This window comes from Carlito syrichta, unplaced genomic scaffold (assembly GCF_000164805.1).
Source record: "Carlito syrichta isolate Samal-C Ts95f unplaced genomic scaffold, Tarsius_syrichta-2.0.1 Scaffold308835, whole genome shotgun sequence".
NCBI lineage: Eukaryota > Metazoa > Chordata > Mammalia > Primates > Tarsiidae > Carlito > Carlito syrichta.
Window position 1 is genome coordinate 711374 of NW_007252931.1, and position 21668 is coordinate 733041.

General features: G+C 42.2%; 2 protein-coding genes across 4 annotated transcripts in view; one reads left to right on the forward strand and one right to left on the reverse strand.

The window, feature by feature from the left end:
• Window positions 1–8941, reverse strand: part of RNF115 (ring finger protein 115) — a 60605-nt gene extending 51664 nt beyond the window's left edge. Inside the window, exon 1 of the mRNA XM_008066019.2 lies at window positions 8570–8941. Coding sequence (XP_008064210.1) covers window positions 8570–8671 — 102 coding nt within the window. The 5' untranslated portion in view covers window positions 8672–8941. The remainder of the gene's footprint in view (window positions 1–8569) is intronic.
• A 205-nt stretch (window positions 8942–9146) lies between these two features.
• POLR3C (RNA polymerase III subunit C) overlaps window positions 9147–21668 on the forward strand; it is a 20166-nt gene continuing 7644 nt past the window's right edge. The window contains exons 1-7 of one of the 3 annotated variants that reach the window (XM_008066021.2): window positions 9147–9181; window positions 10681–10847; window positions 11652–11907; window positions 12018–12203; window positions 13783–13871; window positions 18767–18871; window positions 19003–19095. In XM_008066021.2, the coding sequence (XP_008064212.1) occupies window positions 10701–10847; window positions 11652–11907; window positions 12018–12203; window positions 13783–13871; window positions 18767–18871; window positions 19003–19095 (876 nt within the window). In that variant the 5' untranslated portion in view covers window positions 9147–9181; window positions 10681–10700. Of the gene's footprint in view, window positions 9182–10616; window positions 10848–11651; window positions 11908–12017; window positions 12204–13782; window positions 13872–18766; window positions 18872–18984; window positions 19096–21668 lie in introns of those variants that run through there. The other 2 variants (XM_008066020.1, XM_008066022.1) reach the window with 2 other exon arrangements.

Consider the following 21668-nt stretch of genomic DNA (forward strand, 5'->3'; position numbering starts at 1 on the left):
ACTCCAGTCTGGGCGACAGAGTGAGAGTCCAACTCAAAAAAAAAAAAAAAGAACTACCAGGCAAGAAGATCAGTATCACTGATGCCTGCAAGTCTCAGTTAATCCAGGAAAAAGCAGAAAAGAGCATGTAACCATGACAATTGTTATTTTCTCGAGAATGTAAACTCTAAGCATGGCAAAAAGTTAGCATGAAACTTTTATAGGAAGACGGTTCTACAGACTTAAAGTCTATTCAAATCTGCACAACATCAAAATGAGTGCCAATGAAATGAACACCATCTTGTCTACTAAGAAGTTCCCTGTGACACTTGTTGAAATAATCAAGGAGGGAGATTAACCTGTCTTAACAGATTTTCAAGGAAGACAAAACTAACTGGTCTATTCTGGGAAAAGAGGCCCTGATACTCTACTTATCATACAAGAAAAGTATGCCTGGTTTAAGATCACAAGAGCTGACTTACTTCTATCCAATATACATGCATCTGGGGACCACTAAGAAACTTTGAATGGTATACAACTGAAAAAACAAAATCTTAAAAAAGAAAAATGTTTTAGCACTTAAACTTCTGTATGTGAAACTATAAGAACAACCTAAAATGTTTCTACTATGGTAATGGCTCTATTTCTCACAAATATTATTCTTGCACTCATTATTCTTGCACTGCCTGGTCAGGCCTGATGGCTCACATCTTTAATCCCAGTGCTTTGGAAGGTCAAGGCAGGAGGGCTGCTTAAGTCCACAAGTTCAAGACCAGTCTGGGAAACATAGTAAGACCCCCATCTCTACAAAAGTGTTTTTAAAAATTAGCCAGGTATGGTGACACATGCCTGTAGTCCCAGCTACTTGGGAGACTGAGGTGGGAGGATCGCTTGAGTCTCAGAGTTCAAGGTTGCAATGCACTGCATTCCAGCCTGGGCGATAGTGACCCTGACTCTAACAAGACAAAAAATTTAAAAATAAAATAAAGGCTGGGCTCGGTAGCTCAGCCTGTAATCCCAGCACTTTGGGAGGCCGAGGTGAGTGGATTGCCTGAGCCTGGGGCTCAAGACCTGCCCGGGCAACTTGGTGGGACCTCATCTCTACAAAAAAATCAAAAATTTGCCGGGCGTGGTTGCGCACTCCTGTAGTTCCAGTTACTTGGAAGGCGGAGGCGGAAGGATCGCCGGAGTCCAGAAGGTCAAGGCTGCGGTAGCCGAGAGCGTGCCACTACACTCCAGTCTGAGTGACAGAGTGAGACTCCAACTCAAAAAATAAATAAATAAAAATAAATAAAAATTCTTACACTGAAGGGTATCTGCATAGTGAATATTTGCATATCTAGCCCTGAATTGTACCCATTTTTAAAATAAACAATTTTAAAATTAAAAAAAATTCTTACACGGCCTTATAATCAGGATTACAGAGCTCCATGCCTCTGAATGCTAATTCAAGCTTCCTATAGGTGCACCTAAGTATCTTTTTACAGTGGGACACACAAGGTAGATTGAGGGCATCAGATGACTCAGAACTAGTCAAATGAGCAATCAGTATTAAAACAAGAATTGACAATGCCAATCTTCCTCTCAAACAAGAGTTTGAAGAAACTAAAAGTTTAAGCACAAAATTTCCTGAGTTCATGAAACTTCAAAAGCTATGAAAAAAATACAGAAAGTAAAACCTGACAAATGCTAAGAAGAGCTACAGAAAAATTAAAAGCCAGGTGTGGTGGCTCAAGCCTATAATCCAGCACTTTGGGAGGCCAAGGGGAGAAAGTTGCTTGAGCCCAGGAGGTGGAGATCGCAAAAATAGCAAGCTACCATCTCTACAAACAAAACAAAACAAAACAAAATTTAAAAATCAAAGTTAGCTGGGCATGGTGGCATGTGCCTACAGTCCCAACTACTAGGGAAACTGAGGTGGAAGGATAGCCTAAGCCGAGGAGGTTGAGACTGCAGTGAGCTGTGATCCATGCCACTGCACTCCAGCCTGGGTGACAGTAGACCCTGACTCAAAAAAAAGCGGGCACAGTGGCTCATAACTGTAATCCCAGCACTTTGAGAGGTGGAAGCAAGAGGATTGCCTGAGCTCAGGAGTTCAAGATCAGCCTGAACAACATACAACATGGCAAGACCTCATCTCTACAATAAATCAAAAAATCAGCCAGGCGTGGTGCCGCATACCTGTGGTTCCAGCGACCCGGAAGCCTGAGGCGGAAGGATCGCCTGAGCCCAGCAGCTGCTGTGAGCGTGCCACTGCACTCCAGCCTGGGAGACAGACTGAGACTCTGACTCAAAAAAAAAAAAAAAAAAAGAGAAAGAGAGAGAAACTAAAAGTTAGGCTTGCTGTCTGCTTTTTGCTTTGTTTTTAGACAGGAATTTTTAGCTGTTGTACTAAATTGCATGCAGTGTTACTACCTCAATTAATTCCCAACAGACAAAAAATTTAGATACTTTTCTTTTAGAAGTTGCCCTACAATGTGTAACTTGAGAGGAGTAATCCAATCCCTCTGTTCTCAGTAACCACAAGGAGAGAAAGTGACCCAACAGATACTGCTATAACGGAATAGCAGCCACTAACTACTGAGCCCTAGTCCCTGTTCTAAACACACCTTCTTTCCTCTTATTATAAACTGGCTGCCTGAAAGACCTTAGCTTTCTCTTCCTGAACATAAGTGAAGGTCAAAAAAACCAACTAAACATAAAGAAGCACAAAGTGTCAGCATCTAGTCAGGACTTCCCTCCCTAAAAAATGTAAGAATTTCATCTGCAGTTAGTTCATCTTTAAGATTTTTTTCTTCCTTATACTGAAAAGTCCCACAGATTTCCCCAATATATACATGTCTGCTTATCAGTACAATTTGAAGGTTAAAACTAGTTCTCTGCAGATAAGAATACATATTTCTTATTTCTAGATCTAGCCTGGAATATATGTGTACTGACACTGTATGTTCCAACGTCACATAGTAGCACCTGCATTTTGTACCACTGTCACCTTTTAGATAAATATCTCAAAACACTAAAGTCATTACTTTTTAAATTGAGTATTCAACTCATATCAGTCATTCAATCAAAAAGTATTCAATAAGCAACTGCTATGTATCACCAGATAGATCCTAGATAATCAAGATGACTTTTTAGCTAGTATATTACCAATAACGAAGCTTAAGGTAATCTAATAATTAAAACCTCCCAAACCCAACTTAAATCACTAAATTGCTTCCCTCAGGTCAACAACACTACTATTAACATTACTTAGGCACTTCTCTGGGATCTAAGAATCATGCAACTTAAAAACCAAAGTTGGCCAGGCATGGTAGCTCAAGCCCGTAATCCCAGTACTTTGGGAGGCCAAGGTGAGAAGACTGCCTGAGCCTACGGATTCACGACCAGCCTGGGCAACTTGGTGAGACCTCATCTCTACAATAAATAAAAAAATTAGCTGGGCGTGGTAGTGCACACCTGTAGTTCCGGCTACTTGGAAGACTGAGGTAGAAGGATCACCTGAGTCCAGTGTGTCAACACTGGGATGGCCGTAAGCATGCCACTGCACTGGTCAACGGAGTGAGACTCCAATTAAAAAAAAAAAAAAATCAAAGTCAGTGTGCTTAGAGTCTTAAGGGTCACAAAGTCGTTAAGAAATCTACTTTTTAGCTACTCTTATTATGAGGTAGTTTGAACATTTTCCTATATTATAGTCATTACAAGTACAACACAATGATTAATGCCTTGTGTAGCACCTGGTAAAGGAGCTACAAACTAGATAACATTACTTATTGACAAGAATGGTACTTTATTAGCTCAAAGAAGGTGATATAATAAGGAGACAGAGAGACAGAAGCCTACTACTACATAGCTTCTTCAGATAGAGCATCTGAGGTAAGCAGTCCTTAGACTGGTCTCTATCTGGATTTGGGAGCTACTCCAATCTCCCTAAAATATTTAAGAACCACCTTAGTCTCATCACTATCAAAAGCATATGATTTGTGTCCACCTTTTTTTTTTGTCACTTCCCATCCCAGGAACGGATATATCAACAATTTAAAGAAAAACGACTAGATTCAGTCTCATAAGGTAATATTCCTGACCTTGATTTAATGAGGAAGGATGTGGGTAGTGGGGTACAGAGATGGAATGACAACTTTACATTCCATGACACAGTTTTCTGTGATATGATACCCAGTTCACCCCTCAATGTAGCATAGTTGCTCCATCAGTCTTGGCTTCACAGTGTCTCTCAAGAGGATAATCAGGTGAGCTAGAAGCTTCTGCTATTTTGAAAACTGAAGGAAACCAAAGCATAAGCTGACAAGGTCCTTATGTTTGTTGGCTTGTGTTCAAGGAACCAAGCCTATATTTCCTTTGTCTTCCCTGACCTTTGGTTGCTATTCCATGGATAGCAGAGCGGTGCCATGCCTAGACAGGAGGCTGTCTGTCTTAAGGGACTGCCTTGCTTTTAACTTAGCATAAACGTTAAGATAAGCATAGTTAGACATTAACATATATCTTGCTTGTTTGGTTTTGCCCTCCCTTGTGTGATTTTTGCCCTATATAAGAGGCATGTGATGAAAATAAATTTGCTCTCTCTTGCTCCTTTCTACCTGGGAGAAAGTCCTCCCAATCCCGCTGTTTCTCTGTCTCTTTCTTTCTCATTCCCTCCCCCCACCTCAGGCCCTGCTCAGCGGAGGCTGGAACTCCGCAGAAGATAATAATTTGGAGTTACTCTAAGTATTTATTCTACCATCTGATGTCCAAAAAATATACAATGCCATTTTACCCAATCTTATAGAAACTTGAAATCCTGAGGCTTCAGGCCATATAACAAAATCCCTTATTTTAAAACTGAAGTTTAGTACTCACAACTTTTATTAAAATTATTTTCACGATAAACAGGAAAACACTTAATAAAGAGGAATTCTTAAACCAATATTCACTTGGAATGGAGACCCTCTCTTGAAGCCTAACGGATAATAATGCCACTAAATATATTTTCATTTTAAATTATCTTTATGATTTCTCCTTACCTTCTTTCTAAATGAAACTTTTGTCCTTTTATATGGGAGGATCCAAACCAAAGACACACAACGCTAAAATGGATTCATCAGGATTAGCAATAAGGAGGAATGCTATTCCACTAAATTAAATGAATTCAGCCTACTGATGGCTTAACCTACATAGCCTTAGACATACTCCAATCAGTCTCAGAAGTTATCACCAAAAGTCTTGCTCCTAATTTAGATATTAAAATGAGCTAGGCCCATAAATCCTTCTGAGCAGGAGGACTGACCATGAAAACAATAAGCAAAAGCCTAAGGGCAGCTTCAGGACTGAATCTTGGGTAAGTTACTATTGCCTGCACACACTTCCAAATGTATCAAGAAGTGCTATATCTCAGAGACTTGAAAAGAGAGAAAAATAAGAGAAAAGTTATTAAACTTACAACGTAGCTGCCCTAAACACAATTATGGCTCTGCTATGTGGTGAATACATCAAGAGATGAAATGGTTCTAAGGCAGTCCTTCCCACTGAATGGGTGAAGAAACCTAGTAATAGCTTACTAAAAGCTGATGTAAACTCAAAACCTAGTCTTTGGTGTTCAGTGAGGATAGCACTCATGAATGATGGTTCTTGACATCCAACTATCACAACAAGAGTTAGTAACCTCTTGAGATGTAAATGCAATGAAGATAAAGAAAAACTTCATTGATGACAAATTGGGTCTGGCTATCCTCGGCAAAACACCCAGGTTTCACGTAACATTTGTCCAGTTCAAGAAACAATGCATACCTACACTGTATACTGGGTACTATAGTGAGGTAATCTCAAGTTTACATAAACTATTTTTTTAAAAACTTTTCAGTGTTGTCTGAGATATATACAAGTATATGTAAATCACATTTCTGACCTACCAGTGTTTGAGTTGGTTTTTCAGCCGCAGGGACAAATTTGTACTAAAATAGCCACTTATTGATCTGGTCATTTTTACAACCAACATTTTCAAAATGACTGTTTGGGGTTAAGAATATAGAAATGGCCACAAAACAAGATATAATTCACTAGCTCATATACAAACCAGAACCATGACCCTGACTTTATTGCACTTTTTCCTAAAAAGGCATAACAATTATTCACTACAGTACATCATGGTGACTGCAGTTAATAACAGTATATTGTATATTTTAAAATTGCTAAGACGTAGATTTAAGTGTCCTCACCATTAAAAAAAAGTATGTGAGGTAGCATGTTAAATCATTTGATTTACCCATTTCACAATGTATACATATATCAAACATCAAGTTATACAGTATAAAAATATAATAGGCAACAATTTTTAGTTGTCAATTTAAAAAAAGAAAAACACCTTGGAAGGATCACCTAAGCCTAGCAGGTCGAGGCTGCAGTGGCCGTGAGCGTGCCACTGCACTCCAGCCTGGGCAACAGCATGAGACTCCAACTCAAAAAATAAAAAGAATAAAAAATAAAATGAAAAAACAAACACTGATTTACTAAATCTTTTTCCTCAACCTTTTCCTAACTCAGCCTTTGGAATTCTCAATCTGAAATCAAATGTCCTTCCAAAGTCAATTTAAAACCCACTGATTGTACCAATGCTACAATATACCCCTCCCTCTGAATTCTAAAGCAAATATTATCCATCCACATTCACTTTACATTGTTACTTTTTCCATGTCTGCCTTGTCTTTCCAAACAAACGATGAGGTCCTTAAGGATAGGAACCATATATCTGTCCCTATCACCTCCAGGACACCAAGCAAAGAACCTTGTATGTATATATGAAGCATTTGTATATTCATATTTTAGGACTCAAATTACAAATCAGATATGACAGATAGTAAATTGGGCCAAAAAGATCAATAACGTCTCCAGGCATTTAACTAAGGCTGAGAAAAACACCTAATAAAGCCTTTCAAATTATAACTTTGAAGTGAGGACTTGAAGTGATAAGAAGAAAAGATATAATAAACTATGGAATCTTAGACTAAGTCTTCTCGTTCTTAAAGACAAAATAGTGAACAGAAACTTAAAGATCAGAAAAGCTAAGTCTGCAAAGTTCAACAAAGCATCACATTCAACAACATGTCACTGGTCACACACACACTGGCTAAATTCCAAACACCCTCTCTATGGTAAGAGAGTTCTGGAGGCTCTGATGTCTGCTGGAAAAAAACAGAGCACCTGCTCTTCCTAGCACTGAAACACAGCAAAAAGTACATTAACACACAGCAAAATCAGCAAGCAAAACTAAGTAGTATTTAGATGAAACTATGACTATGAAGTTGGGGGTGGGGCAAATAGAAAGGAAAGGAAATGCCATAAAAGCCTTCAAAAACAAAACTGTTGGGTGAAAAGACTTCAGACTGCCCTTTGGGCACTTATTCACTGGACTCCATTTGTGCTTCTAAAAAATAAGATATACAGACACACTTTTAAAAGTTTTCTCTTAGACTGTATCTATGACACTATAAATATAGAGGTAAACTGTTATCTAGTTACCCTGCCTTAAGACTGAACCTGGACACTTCTAAAGAAAAGAACCACAAAAACTAATTCCACAAAGACAGTTAGCCAAGTACAGGATTAACATTCACTTGAGGTTGGGGGTGGGGGTACTCCTGGCAGTAGCAACAACCCAGCCCGGAATAGCTTCTGGGTTTAGGTGCTAGGATCGGTTATTATGTTGCAGAAGTGTTTTCTTCACAACCATAGCATTATCTCTCTAGGGGCTAACAAACAGGCTGGCAGAAAGTGGTGAAAACCAATTCTATGTCAGATGAAGCACTCCCCAACATTCTGTCCTGGATCTTTTTCTTAAGAGAGAAACTGGGGGGGGGGGGGTTTAGGTAAGTGGTACAAACGACACTGGCAGCATAACCAAAATAAACGAAGTTGAAACAGTATGTCCTGCCTTCTTCCTAAAGCCATTTCCTTCAATAATAGTGATGGGGGTGCAGGCGGTCTGCAAGTCGTTAGTACACTGCTGTTTTCACTTTCACATGAAACCTGGAAGCCAACGAAAAGCACAATCCCCCTCTCTGTCCCACAGTTACCTTCCAACCCTCTCTTTCCGTGCTTTCTTCCTTCCCTAGAGACAACCGAATAGGGACAATCCTCAGCAACCCGCTATTCTGCTTCACTGAGAATGGGGGAGGAGGAGGGTCTGGTGAAAAGTAGAAAAGGAAATAGAGGAAGGTGAGAAACAACAGCAGAAAGAGTACGGGGGGAGGTCACCGTGGAAAGGAGACTAGGTACAGAAGAGAGCAAGAAAAACTGAAGAGGTGTCACAGGGGAACTTGCTAAACACGACAAAAAGATGGGGGGGCAGGTAAGGAGGGGAGAGGAAACAAGGGGGCAAGTGGAGCACAAGGGAGGAAATAAGAGCTGGCCAGGAGTTACGAAGCCAGGCCGTGACGTCCGGGGTCTGGCGCCAGGCACTGGAGACAGTGGGCAGCAGGCAATCCGATGACCCACGTCAGGGGAATCAAGGGTGTGCGGAGAGCTTAAAACCCAGTTCCGGGATGTCGTGACCAGGAATCCACGCGGTGCGGGAGCGCAGAGAACATGGGGCTCTTACCGGTAGTTTGGGGCTGACCTCGCCCTTGCAAAAGTGGCAGAAAAACCGGTGCGCGGCTACAGCGGCGCCCGCGTCCGCCCCGGCCGCCGAAGCCTCCGCCATTTTTGTCCTCTGCCGCGGCTGTCCGAGAGGGCGGCCGGCCGGTCCCTCGCCAGGCCGCTAGCTCCCCAGCAGCGGTCGCCGCCGCCGCCGCCGCCGCCGCCGCCGCCGCCTCGGTGCAGCCAGCCGCTTTAGAGCCCGCGTAGGTCACGTGGGACGGCCGGGCCCGAGAGGCGGCGGCGCGGACCGCGACTTCACGGCCCGCCTCCCAGCACCAAGGAGGCGCAGGAAGGAGAGTCAGCCCGCCGCGGCCCGCCCGCCGGTTCCCTAAACAGCCCCTCGCCGGTCCTCCAACCTTCCAGCGAGAAGAAAGGAAGAGCGTCCCCGGAAGCCAGCGAAACTCTAGGGTAGAGCGGCGTGCGCGTTATCCTTTCCGCGTCCGGCTTGGGGGCCGTCCCCTGCTGGAGTGCGGCGGGCTGCCCCTTGGCTCGGGTGCCCGGCTGGTTCGCAGACGCTGTTTGGGGGAACTCGGCAGCCCTGGGTGTGGAGCCTCTGGATTGCACTGACGCTGAGGTTAGTGGAGAATGCCTTCTGAACGAGGCAGCCCCGACTCAGAAATGAGAGACCAAGTCCGGAACGGGCCCCCGTGTGAGCGAGGGTAGAGCCAAGCGCCTTGGAAAGCCTTTTCGGCGATTGGCAAAGGGTCTGGGGAGGCTTCTCCAAAGACACGTGGATAGATGAAATAGATCTCTCTGGCGATACTGCAGCTGGGGGTGGGAGGGCCAAGACTTGACTTCTAAGGAATTGGGAGTAATGAATCTACAATGTTTGGTAACAGCTTGTGATAAGGAAATGATCATGTCCTACGTCCGTTTCTGTTTGTGTCTACTTTGCCAAGGAGTGGAAATTTCAGAATTAAACACATAATACTGCAAGCAACATAACTTCGTGTTCTATTTGAAGCACCCTGTTGAGAAGCTGCCCTTTACCTCCTAAATTCTTTTTCTAACTTGTCATGTTCTTTGTGGATTGGGAAAGACACTGCCTATTTACTCTCACTAGGCTGTGAACAATAACCTTAATTCTTCCAAGCAAAGAAGTGCAGAATCTGAGGCCTGTGATAGATTGCAAAACCGCCTACTCCCATTCTTTAAAGAAAACTATAATCACACACATAATTCCATGAAGATAAATTTGATGTCTTCCAGCCTTTTTTTCTATGCATACATGTTTTACTTTTTTTTTTCTTTTACAATAATTGTATTTTGGTTTACATTTTTCTTTACAGTTTGCTTCTATCACTGAATATGTTATTAATAATTTTGTATGCTAATGAATTCTTTGCTAAATCATTTTAAATGTTGGCATAGTCTATTATCCCAGCACTTTGGGAGGCCAAGGAGGAAGGATCACTTGAACCCAGGAGTTTGAGACCAGCCTGGGCAAGATAGATCTAGCTCTACTATAAAAACTAATAACAAATGTTTAAAATAATAATAAAAATAAACATTGGGATAACATACCCTTGTATGGGTATGCAGTCTTTTTTTTTTCTTTTTTTTAAAGCCAGGATCTCACTCTGTCAACCAGGATGGAGTACAGTGGCACAGTCTTGGCTCACCATAGCCCCAACCTCCTGATTCTTCCTCCTCAGCCTCCCAAGTAGCTAGAACTACAGGTGCATACCACCACACCTGGCTAATTTTTTAAATTATGTTTTTGAAAGAGGAAGTCTCATTGTGTTTCCTAAACTGGTCTAAAACTCTAAGTTTCAAGCATTCCTCTCACCTCAGCCTCCCAAAGTGCTGGGATTTGCCATCATTTTATTGATAAACATTATGTTGTTTCTAGTATATTGGTATTAAAAAGAAAACTAATGACATCTTGTATTATCTCATTGGAACAGGGTATCCAAGATGAAATCGTTGGGTCAAAGATATGAAAGATTTTTAAGACTTTTGATATGTATTCTCAAATTGCCTTCCAGGAAGAATACACGAATTTAACCTCAGCAGTTCTCCCAACATGAAAGATTTTCCATTATACAATTTGGGGATTTTTTTCCTCCCTAGCTCTCAGACTCCCTAGTACAATGACGCAAGCAGAAATTAAGCTATGTTCTTTGCTGCTGCAAGAGCATTTTGGAGAGATTGTAGAAAAAATTGGAGTCCACCTAATCAGAACTGGCAGCCAGCCACTAAGAGTAATTGCCCATGACACAGGAACATCACTGGATCAGGTATGTTTAAATGACATGAATTGCCCTTTTTAATTTCTTTCATCTACCTTTGAATATTATTACTTTCCACCCCAGAAAATGGAAAACAGAGAAAGCCTATCCTAGGATCAGAACAATGTTATTTGAGGGGGAAGAGGATGAAACTTTGGTTCAAGATTTGGCTTCTCCAAGTGTTCCTAGTTCACATGGCTTCTCAGGCAGATCTTTGCTCTTCCCATGCCATACCTCATTTATTCACGAGTGTACTAATCTCAGTATTACCTTTAAGGAATAAGAATGATAGAAAGCAAATTGTGCTTTGAAAGATAAGAATCTCTGGGCATGGTAACTCACACCTGTATAATCCCAACACTTTGAGAGGTGAAGGCGAGAGGATTACCTGTGTCCGTGGTTCGAGACCAGCTTGGGCAACATGGTAAGACCTCATCTCTACAATAAATAAAAAAATTAGCTGGGCTTGGTGGCGCATGCCTGTAGTTCCAGCTACTTGGAAGGCTGAAGTGAAAGGATTACCTGAGCCCAGCAGGTCGAGGCTGCCATGGCCGAGAGCATGCCACTACACTCCAGCCTTGGTGAAACAGCGAGACTCCCAACTCAAAAAAAAAAGAAAAATAAGGATCGGAGGACATATGTGCATCATAGCAAGTAATCTTCTGATTTCTCCTTCTCTTATTAGCTATGCCCACAGAGAGTGGAAATAACCAGAGATTCTCATCTAGTTATCCTGATGCTTGGACAAAAAATTGCCAGCATTAATGAGCTATGTCGTCAGATCTTTTCTCTTTTCTTTTGTGTTCTACCAAGGTGAAAAAAGCCCTTTGTGTCCTCATCCAGCATAACCTGGTGATTTACCAAGTGCACAAACGTGGAGTGGTGGAGTATGAAGCCCAGTGCAGCCAGGTATTGCGAATGCTTAGGTATCCCCGGTACATCTACACAACCAAAACACTCTACAGTGACACTGGAGAGCTGATTGTTGAGGAGCTGCTGTTAAATGGGAAACTGACAATGTCAGCTGTTGTGAAGAAAGTGGCAGACCGGCTCACAGAGACCATGGAAGGTCAGTACTGTGTCCACAGCTTTTAACAAAAGCGTGGACTGGCTGGGCACCGGAGTGGACTCTCAACTATCTTAGGCCATCTTTCCTGCCTCTTTCCTCCTGTTGTACAGATGGCAAGACCATAGACTATGCTGAAGTATCAAACACGTTTGTGCGACTGGCAGATACACACTTTGTGCAGCGCTGCCCCTTGGTACCTAACACTGAGAATTCGGACCCTGGGCCACCGCCACCTGCCCCCACACTTGTTGTTAATGAAAAGGATATGTACCTGGTTCCAAAGCTGAGCTTGATAGGTGAGGAATTTTGACCCCACTGTGACTTGCCTTAACTGTGAATTCTTCTTGATTGATTGTTAGATGTATTAATCAGTTGAACATTTACCAAATATTTGCTATGTGCCAGACCTTGTGGTGTATGATAATGGAAAAATCATGGTCTCTGCCCTTATGGAGCTCAAATCTAGTATAGGAGACATACCTTAATCAAATAAGGTATGTCTTATCACATAGATATATAATTAACAAACTTTGATAAGTACTGTGAAAGAAAAGTATGAGATGTTATGAAAATATATAACGGGACTGGTTTTATCTGGAGGTTTAGTGCACAGGTTTCTTTGAGAAGGTGGCATTTAAGCTAAGATTTGAGGCATGGTGAGTGAAGGAAAGCAAGGCATGGGATGTGGTTAAAGAGACAGGCAAGGATTTGATCTCCAAAGCTAAGGAGAATCAGACCTAGTTAGTGCTTGGGTGAAAGACAGGCAGGGGCTAGATCAAGCAAGACCTAATAGAGCGTCTGTTCTTTATCCTAAGGCCAAAGTTAACCACTAGCGAACTTTAAGCAGGAAAGTGGAATGATCTAATTTATATTTTTAAAGGATTTTCTGGCCGGGCTCATTGACTCAGCCTGTAATCTCAGCGCTTTGGGAGGCCAAGGCAAGTGGAGCCTGAGCCTGCAGGTTCGTGACCAGCCCGGGCAACCTGGTGAGACCTGGTCTCTAGAATTTAAAAAAAAAATTAGCAGGGCATGGTAGTCCATGCCTGTAGTTCCAGCTACTTGGAAGGCTGAGGCGGTAGGATCGCTGGAGCCCAGCAGGTGGATGCTGGGGTGGCCATGAGTGTGCCACTGCACTCCAGCCTGGGCGACAGAATGAGAAGCCAACTCAAAAAAAAAGATTTGCTTTCTTCAGAATGGGAGGATGAGACAAAGGTAAATGTAAACAGACTGGTGAAAGATATAGAAAGGTTAAGAGAGAAAGGTACCAAGAATGACATCTAGGTATGTGACTTGCACATGTGAAAGGACGATGGTATCATTTACTGTGAAAGGAGGCACTGGAGGAGAACCAGTTTGAGGGGAAAAGATTATGAATTTCTTTTTGAACGTGTTCGGTTTCAGATAACTTCATCATTTACTGGAGTTTTTTTTTTTTTTTTTCCTTTTTCTTTTTTTTTTGAGTTGGAGTCTCATCCTGTTCCCCAGGCTGGAGTACAGTGGCACGATCATGTCTACTGCTGGGCTCAGGCTCAGGTGATCCTTCTGCCTCAGCCCTCCAAGTAACTGGGACTGCTGGCACACACCCCCACCTCAGCTACTTATTTTATTTTACTGTAGAGTCAAGGTCTCCCCATGTTGCCCAGGCTGGTCTTGAACTCCTGGGCTCTGGCAGTCGTCTTGCTTTGGCCTCCCAAAGTGCTGGGATTACAGGCGAGAGCCACCATGCCTGGCCACTTAAGTTTCTTATAGCCCCTCAGCCTCCTAAGCACCTATAACCGAGAAGCAGTAGTCTTTGGGATGAAGAGACACCTGCTGTCAGGTTTGATCACTTCCTGTCAAAATATAGCTTAAGTGTTCAATTATTTTACTTGACAGGGAAAGGTAAAAGGAGGAGATCATCTGATGAAGATACTGCTGGGGAGCCCAAGGCCAAGAGACCAAAACATACCACAGATAACAAAGAGGTAATAGAACTTCTTGATTAGCGGTCCTCACCCTGACGCAGGCCAGAAAGAGCACTCAGATAAAAAGCCTCAAGGAAGCTTAAGGGTTCCTGAGCTAAGAAGTAGAAGGATTATGGATGTCATTAAATATGGGACAGGAATAGCTCAATGAAGAATGAACTCCATTGCTGTCTCCCTTCTGGGGCTTAACTTCATTGAACAGAGGCAATGACTTGTGCAAAAAGAGGTCCTAGAAGAAATTCAAGTTGTTCAATATGGCTGCAATCTATAGACCCATGGGAGTTAGTGGTAAGAAATGAGTCTAAAAAAATACACCTAGACTTGAACTCACATATTCAAATACCTTCTCAGCGTCCCTGTAAAGCTATCTCATAAGTATCTCATCATAACTGTGGCCAGAACAGAATAATTGATTTCCCCCTCCCAAATATGCTTCCTAATAAACTTCCTCATCTTAGTAAAGGACACTACCACTAGGCTAACCACCTACAACACTACCATTTGCTTAATTCAAAATCCTTGGAACCCTCCTATCTCAAAGTAAAACATATCAACCCAATTTCCAAACTTACATCAAATCCAATTATTTCTCATTTTTCCACTGCTATCTCCTTAGTCCACAACACTATCATCTCTTGGCAAAACTTGGCCAACACAACACTCTCCTTGATGGTCTTCCTACCTGTCTTTTTTTTTTTTTTTTTTTTTGAGTTGGAGTTTCACTCCATCGCCCAGGCTTGAGTGCAGTGGCATGCTCACAGCCACCACAGCCTTGACCCACTAAGCTCAGGTGATCCTTCCACTTTAGCCTTCCAAGTAGCTGAAACTACAGGCATGTGCTACCAGGCCCGGCTAATTTTTTTTTAAATTTATTGTAGAGATGAGGTCTCGCCATGTTGCTCAGGCTGGTCTCAAACTGCTGAGCTCAGGCAGTCCTCACCTCTGCCTCCCAAAGTGCTGGGATTACAGGCGTGAGCCACCACATCCGGCTCTACCTGCATTCTTAACTACTTAGCAGCCAAAATGACTTCCGAGTTGCTCAGAACAAAACAATACATTACGATTAGACTTCTTTAATAGCTTCCCATTCATTATTCTTAGAAGAACTCTAAGCTGTGAGCTAGTAAGCCTTACATGGTCTGGGTCTTTATATGATCTGCCAGAGACAGGGTTCTCCAGCCTCAACTCTTTTCACCCTCCCTCTTGCTCATTGTGTTCTGTCTATTGTCTTTCTATTCTCAAACATGTCAAACTCCTAGTCTTCAGGTTTTTGCCCTTACTATACCTTTGGTTTCAAATGCTTGTCCCCACATCTTCATGTAGTTGTCTCCTTTTGTAATAATCATTTTTATCTTAGCTTAAATGCTTTTTTTGAGTCAGAGTCTCACTCTGTTGCCCAGGCTGGAATGCAGTGGCACGCTCATGGCCACTGCAGCCTTGACCTTTTGGGTTCAGGCGATTTTTCCACTTCAGACTTCCAAGTAGCTGGAATACAGGTGTGTGCCACCATGCCCGGCTAATTTTTTGATTTCTTGTAGAGACAAGGTCTCCATGTTGCCCAGGCTGGTCTTGAACCCATGGGCTCAGGTGATCCTCTCGCCTCTGCCTCCCAAAGTGCTAGTATTACAGGCGTGACCCAACATGCCCAGCAAATGCTATTTTCTTAGAACTCAAGCACCACTGCCCACTCCTACTCCAGTTTCTGCCACATTTTCCCGTTTCATATTCTTCACAGCATTTATTTATTATTTAAATTATTTCTTATTTGTGTATGTGTTTGTCTAAGAGATTTGGACTTTCAGTGGCTTACACATATAATCCCAGCACTTTGGGAGGTGGAGGTGAGAAGATTGCCTGAGTCCAGGGGTTCAAGACCAGCCCGGGCAACTTGGCCAGACTTCGTCTCTACAATAAATCATAAAATTAGCTGGGTGTGGTAGCACATGCCTGTACTTCCAACTATTGGAAGGTTGAGGCAGAAGGATCACCTGAGCCCAGCAAGGCAAGACTGTGGTGGCCATGAGCGTGCCACTGCACTCTAGCCTGGGTGACAGAGTGAGACTGACTCAAAAGAAGAAAAAAAGATTTGGACTTTATCCTGAAGTCAAGGGGGAACCATCAATGGATTGTTAAGCAGGGGAATGAAGTGACTGGATTTGTACTTTAGAAAAATCACTGTAGCACAGCAGTTCATAACTTGTATTACTTCAGGGATGAATTTCAGAGAATCCACTTGTACTTGTGCTTATGTACACTTTTCAGTGGGGCACTTCACAGCTCTTATCAGATTCTTCAAGGGAATTGTGACCCTTGATGGTTTTTAAAAGTACTACTCTGAGAAGTGGGGAGAGTGATGCAAAAGCAACAAGATAGGAAGCAGAAAACCCCAGTTACTTTTTTTATAGTGTCGGTTAGGATTTTTTTTTTTAATGGAAAACATTTAGGAGGCTATTTTAGTCATTCAGTTGAGCCATGATTAGAGTCCGAAGTAAAGTTATGACAGGAGAAAAAAAAGTAGACAGCTGATAAATATAAAGAATAGCTTGAACATGGTAATAGGATGGTAGAGCAAGAGACTAGGGATGATACCCAAGTTTGTAGCTTAAGAAATAGGGTTGGAGCCGGGCTTGGTGGCTCAGCCTGTAATCCTGCGCTTTGGGAGGCTGAGGCAAGTGGTTTGCCTGAGCCCGTGGGTTCGAGACCCGCCTGGGCAAATTGGCAAGACCTTATCTCTACAATAAATCAAAAGATCAGCCAGGTGTGGTAGCGCATGCCTATAATTCCGGCTACTCAGAAGGCTGAAGCGGAAGGATCGTCAGAGCCCAGCAAGTTGAGGGTGCGGTGGCCGGGAGCGGCTACTACACTCCAGTCTGGGCGACAGAGTGAAACGCCAACTCAAAAAGAAAAAAGAAATAGGGTTGGTTATAGCGCAGTTACCTGAAAACTTATAAAACAGAACAGTTTGGGGGCACAGGTAGAATTGGAATTGTCAAATAGGCAGTTGGGTCTGTGTATCTGGAGCATAAAAGAGAGTTCTGGGATTAAGTAACAGATTTGGAAATGCATTAATAGTTGTAACCTGGAGAGTAGATCAACTTATTCAAGTAGAGCATGCGGAATAAAAAGAAAAGAGGGCTGTGGACAGAACCGTGAGAAACACCAATACTGAAAGGTGGGATCTTTGGAGACTAAGGAAATGTGACTTGCCAGGTGTGGTGGCTCACACCTGTAATCCCAGCATTTTGGGAGGCCGTGGCAAGAGGATTACCTGAGCCCAGGGGTGCGAGACCAGCCTGGGCAACTTGGTGAGACCTCATCTCTACAAAAAAAAAAATATATATTTATATATCTATTAGCCAGGTGTGCGCCTATAGGCACATGTGGTTCCAGATACTTGGAAGGCTGAGCTAAAAGGATTGCCTGAGCCCAGCAGTTGTGGCTGCAGTAGCTGTGAGTATCTAGCCTGGGTGATAGAGTGAGACTCTGACTCCAAAAAGAAAAAGAAAAAAGGAAGTGTCTCCAGGAAGGTTTGAAATAGCACCAGGAAAAATGATATCATTAAATCCAAGGAGCCACATAAAGTTTTAAGGAGGAGAATAATGTCCAACCATGTCACCTGCTTTTAAAAGGTCAAATAAGATCAGAAATGCAAAGTATGATTTTTTTTTAGTCAGAGTCTCTTACTTAAGCTGGAGTATAGCAGCATAATCACGGCTCACTGCAGCCTCCAACTCCTCAGCTCAAGCAGTCCTCCTGCCTCAGCCTCCTAAGTAGCTGGGACTACAGGCGCACACCACCACACCTGGCTAATTTTTATTTTTTGTAGAGATGAGGCCTCACTATGTTACTTGAGCCATCTTGAACTCCTGAACTCAAGCGACCTTCCCACTTCTGCCCCCCAAAGTGCTGGGATTACAGGAATGAGTCACTATGCCTAGCCTGAACTGGAAAGTATTCTTTGAATTTAGCAACATGGAGGTCCCCAAAGAAGATAGTACAGTTTTACCAAAATGCCAGCAATAGGTGATACTTCAGTACAATGATGGAAATGGGTTGAATGAATCTAAATAGGGATACAGAAGGGTGATCAACTCTTTGAGAAGCTCAGCTTGACAGAAAGAGGAGGGGAGGCATAGGATTGAAGAATTCTTCTAGTAGAAAAGACATAGACAAGGTAAAGGCTATGAAAAGAAGGCAGTAGATAAGGAAGGGGGCTAAAGATTTTGAAGAACAGGTAAATAAAATTGAACTAGATACATGAGAATGAATGAGAGGTAAAATCTTGAATACAAATATGGCCATTAACCTTAGGTAAAAGGAAAAACATTTTTCAGCTGTGATAAAAGTGAGTGAAAATACAAATTAAAATGAAAGAAACGGGTGTGGTGGTGTGTGCTTGTACTCCCAACTACTCAGGAGGCTAAGAAGGGAGGATTGCTTGAACCCAGGAGTTGAGACTGCAGTGAGCTGTAATTGTGCCACTGCCCTCCAGTCCAGACCCTGACTCAGAAAGAAAGAGAGAGAGAGAGAGAGAAATGAAATGAGGTGGGGACATGTACATGCACAAAGTTGAATGAGTTTCATGGCTTCTGTTTTCTCTGAAAGCAGTGGCAAGGTCATCTGCTGAGATTGGGAGGGGAAGAGGCAAGTTGGAGGCTTGCGAGTAATGAAGAAGAGTTAAAACAAGGAGAGAAGGATTGAAGATGAGCTTAGAGAACCTGTTTGAAGTTGGGATTTGTCAAGACACTAATCCACATGATTGGATGATTTTTCTCTAACCAATGTCGTTGATACTGTACAAGAAAAGAAATGGTGAACAGTCAAATCCAAGCTCCTCACCAGAAAAGTCCACACTGTATCCAGATGTTTCTCTCTAAGCCTTTTCTCTTCCTCAGCCTGTTCCAGATGATGGGATTTACTGGCAGGTCAACCTTGACAGATTCCACCAACACTTCCGTGACCAAGCCATAGTGAGTGCAGTTGCCAACAGAATGGACCAGGTAATATCTAAGTGGGTTTGTCAGTGGTCATCAAGAACATTCGCTTATTTGCCACATGTGGCCATTGGCACATAGCCAGAGCCAGGGACAGCACAGTGATTTCTGAATTCCAGTTTACTTTTCAAACCCAGACAAGCAGCGAGATTGTGCGGACCATGCTCCGGATGAGTGAGATTACCACTCCCTCTAGTGCTCCCTTCACCCAGCCATTGTCTTCCAATGAGGTGAGTTTCATGTTCTTGTGCTAGCTTTCTGATAGACTCTTGGGTATTATAACGATTACTATACAGAGAGCCTGGAGTTAGGTTGAGGTGTGAGCCTTGAAAGGAAAGGGCATTTGTTGTTTGACATGGGGCGAAGGTTATCTTCAAGCGGTGAGCACTAAAATGTTTTGAAACTGAAAACCATTCACTTAGTCAAAGTATCTATCTATCAAGTACAACCTATTCCTAATTAAGAATCCACTATTTGGGGCTAGGCATGGTTGTTCACGTCTGTAATCCCAGCACTTAGAGACAGAGGCAGGAGAATTGCTTGAGCCCAAGAGTTCGAGACCAGCCTGGGCAACATAGCAAGACCTTGTCTCCACAAAAAATAAAAAATAGCTGGGCATGGCAGCATGTGCCTGTAGTCCCAGCTACTTGGGAGGCTGAGGCAGAAGGATCATAGAAGGTACTTATATAAACCTAGATTATACAGCCTACTATACACCTAGGCTATGTGGTATAGCCTGTTGGTCCTAGGCTACAAACCTGAATACTTTAAGCAATTCTAACACAGTGGTTTTTGTGTATCTAAACATATCTAAACACAGAAAAGCTACAGTAAAAATATAGTATGAATGATATACTTAGGCCTCAAGCCTGTAATTTCAGCACTTTGGGAGGCCAAGGCAAGAGGATTGCCTGAGTTCAGGGGTTCAAGATCAGCCTGGGCAATGAAATCTCTATAATAAATCAAAAAATTAACCAGGCGTGGTGGCACACGCCTATAGTTCCAACTACTTGGAAGGCTGAGGCAGTTAGATCGCCTGAGTCCAGTAGGTCGAGGCTGCAGTATCTGTGAGTAGTATGCCACTGTACTCCAGCCTGGACAACAGAGTGAGACTCTAACTCGGGAGAAAAAAAAATACACTTGTATAGGACAGTTACCATGAATGGAGGTTGCAGAACTGGAGGTTGCCCTTGGTGAGTCAGTGAGTAGATGGTGAGTGAATGTGAAGGCCTAGGTCTTTACTGTACACTACTGTAGACTTTATAAACGCTGTATACTTAGGCTACACTAAATTTATTTTTAAATATTTTTATTTTGTCAATAAAAAACCTTATTTTGCTGTAGCCTTTTTGCTTCATAAGCTTTAATTTTTTTAGCTTATAACTCTTGAAATACTTAGCTTAAAACACAAACACATTGTACAGCTGTACAAAAACATTTTCTTTATAGCCCTATTCATAAAAAAATTTCTACTTTTAATTTTTCTTTTTTAAATTTTTTTACTGTTAAACTTTGTTAAAAACTAAGACACAAACACATTAGCCTCAGTCTGCACAGGGTCAGGATCATCAATATCACTGTCTTCCACCTCCATATCTTGTCTTCAGGGAGGTCTTTTGGGAGCAATAACACACATGGAGCTGTCATCTCCCATGGTAACAGTGCATTCTGGAATACCTCATGAAGGATCTGCCCGAGGCTACTTTACAGTTAATTTTTTTATAAGTAGAGGGAGTACGGTCTAAAATAATGATAAATAGCATAGTAAATATATAAACCAGTAACATTATTCTCAAGTATTATGTATTATATATAATTTCATGTGCTATACTTTTATATGACTGGCAGTAGTAGGTCTGTTTACACCAACATCACAACAGACATGAGTAATACGTTGCACTGTGACATTACAACAGCTACATTACAAAGCAGTAGAAATTTTTCAGCTCTATTCTAACCTTATGGGACCACCATGGTGCCTGCAGTCGATTGTTGACTGAAACAGTATGTGGTGCATAAGTTAAATATCACTACTATGTTTTTATTTTGTTTATTTTTTAAAATTTTAGTTTATATAACAAAATTTAAATATTTTTCTTCTGATGTCAAAAGTAATTACATGACTTATATTTAGTCAGCATAGAAGTAGATTTTTTTTTTTTTTTTTTTTTTTTTTGGAATCTTGCTCTGTCACCTAGGCTGGAATGCAGTGGCATGCCCATAGCCCGCAGCCTCAACTTGCTGGGCTCAGGTGATCCTTCCACCTCAGCCTACAAAGTAGCTAGAACTACAGATGCATGCCACTACGCCTGGCTAGTTTTTGAGATTTTTATTGTAGAGACAAGGTCTCACCACGTTGCCCAGGCTGCTCTTGAACCCCCAGGCTCAGGCAGTCCTCTCACCTCGGCCTCCCAAAGTGCTGGGATTACAGGCTGAGCGACCACACCCGGCCATAGATAATTTTTTTAAAGTTACAGTTCCCCAGACTTTCAAGAGTGGTGGAAATGTTCTCTATCTTGTTGTGACTAGTAGTTAGCTAGGTATATATAATTGTCAACACTCATCACACTGAACCCTTAAGATCTTTTCTTCTTTCTTCTTGTCTATAACATACTTCAATTTTTTTTAAAAAGTGTATACATATACTTACATAATTCCAGCCTCAGATATCTTTGTTAATAATTTTTATCCGGTCTTCTGCTCAAATCTAAGCAGTTGTCCAAGTCTCTCTCTCTCTCTCTCTCTCTCTCTCTCTCTCTCTCTCTCTCTCTCTCTCTCTCCCTCCCTCCCTCCCTCTCTCTCC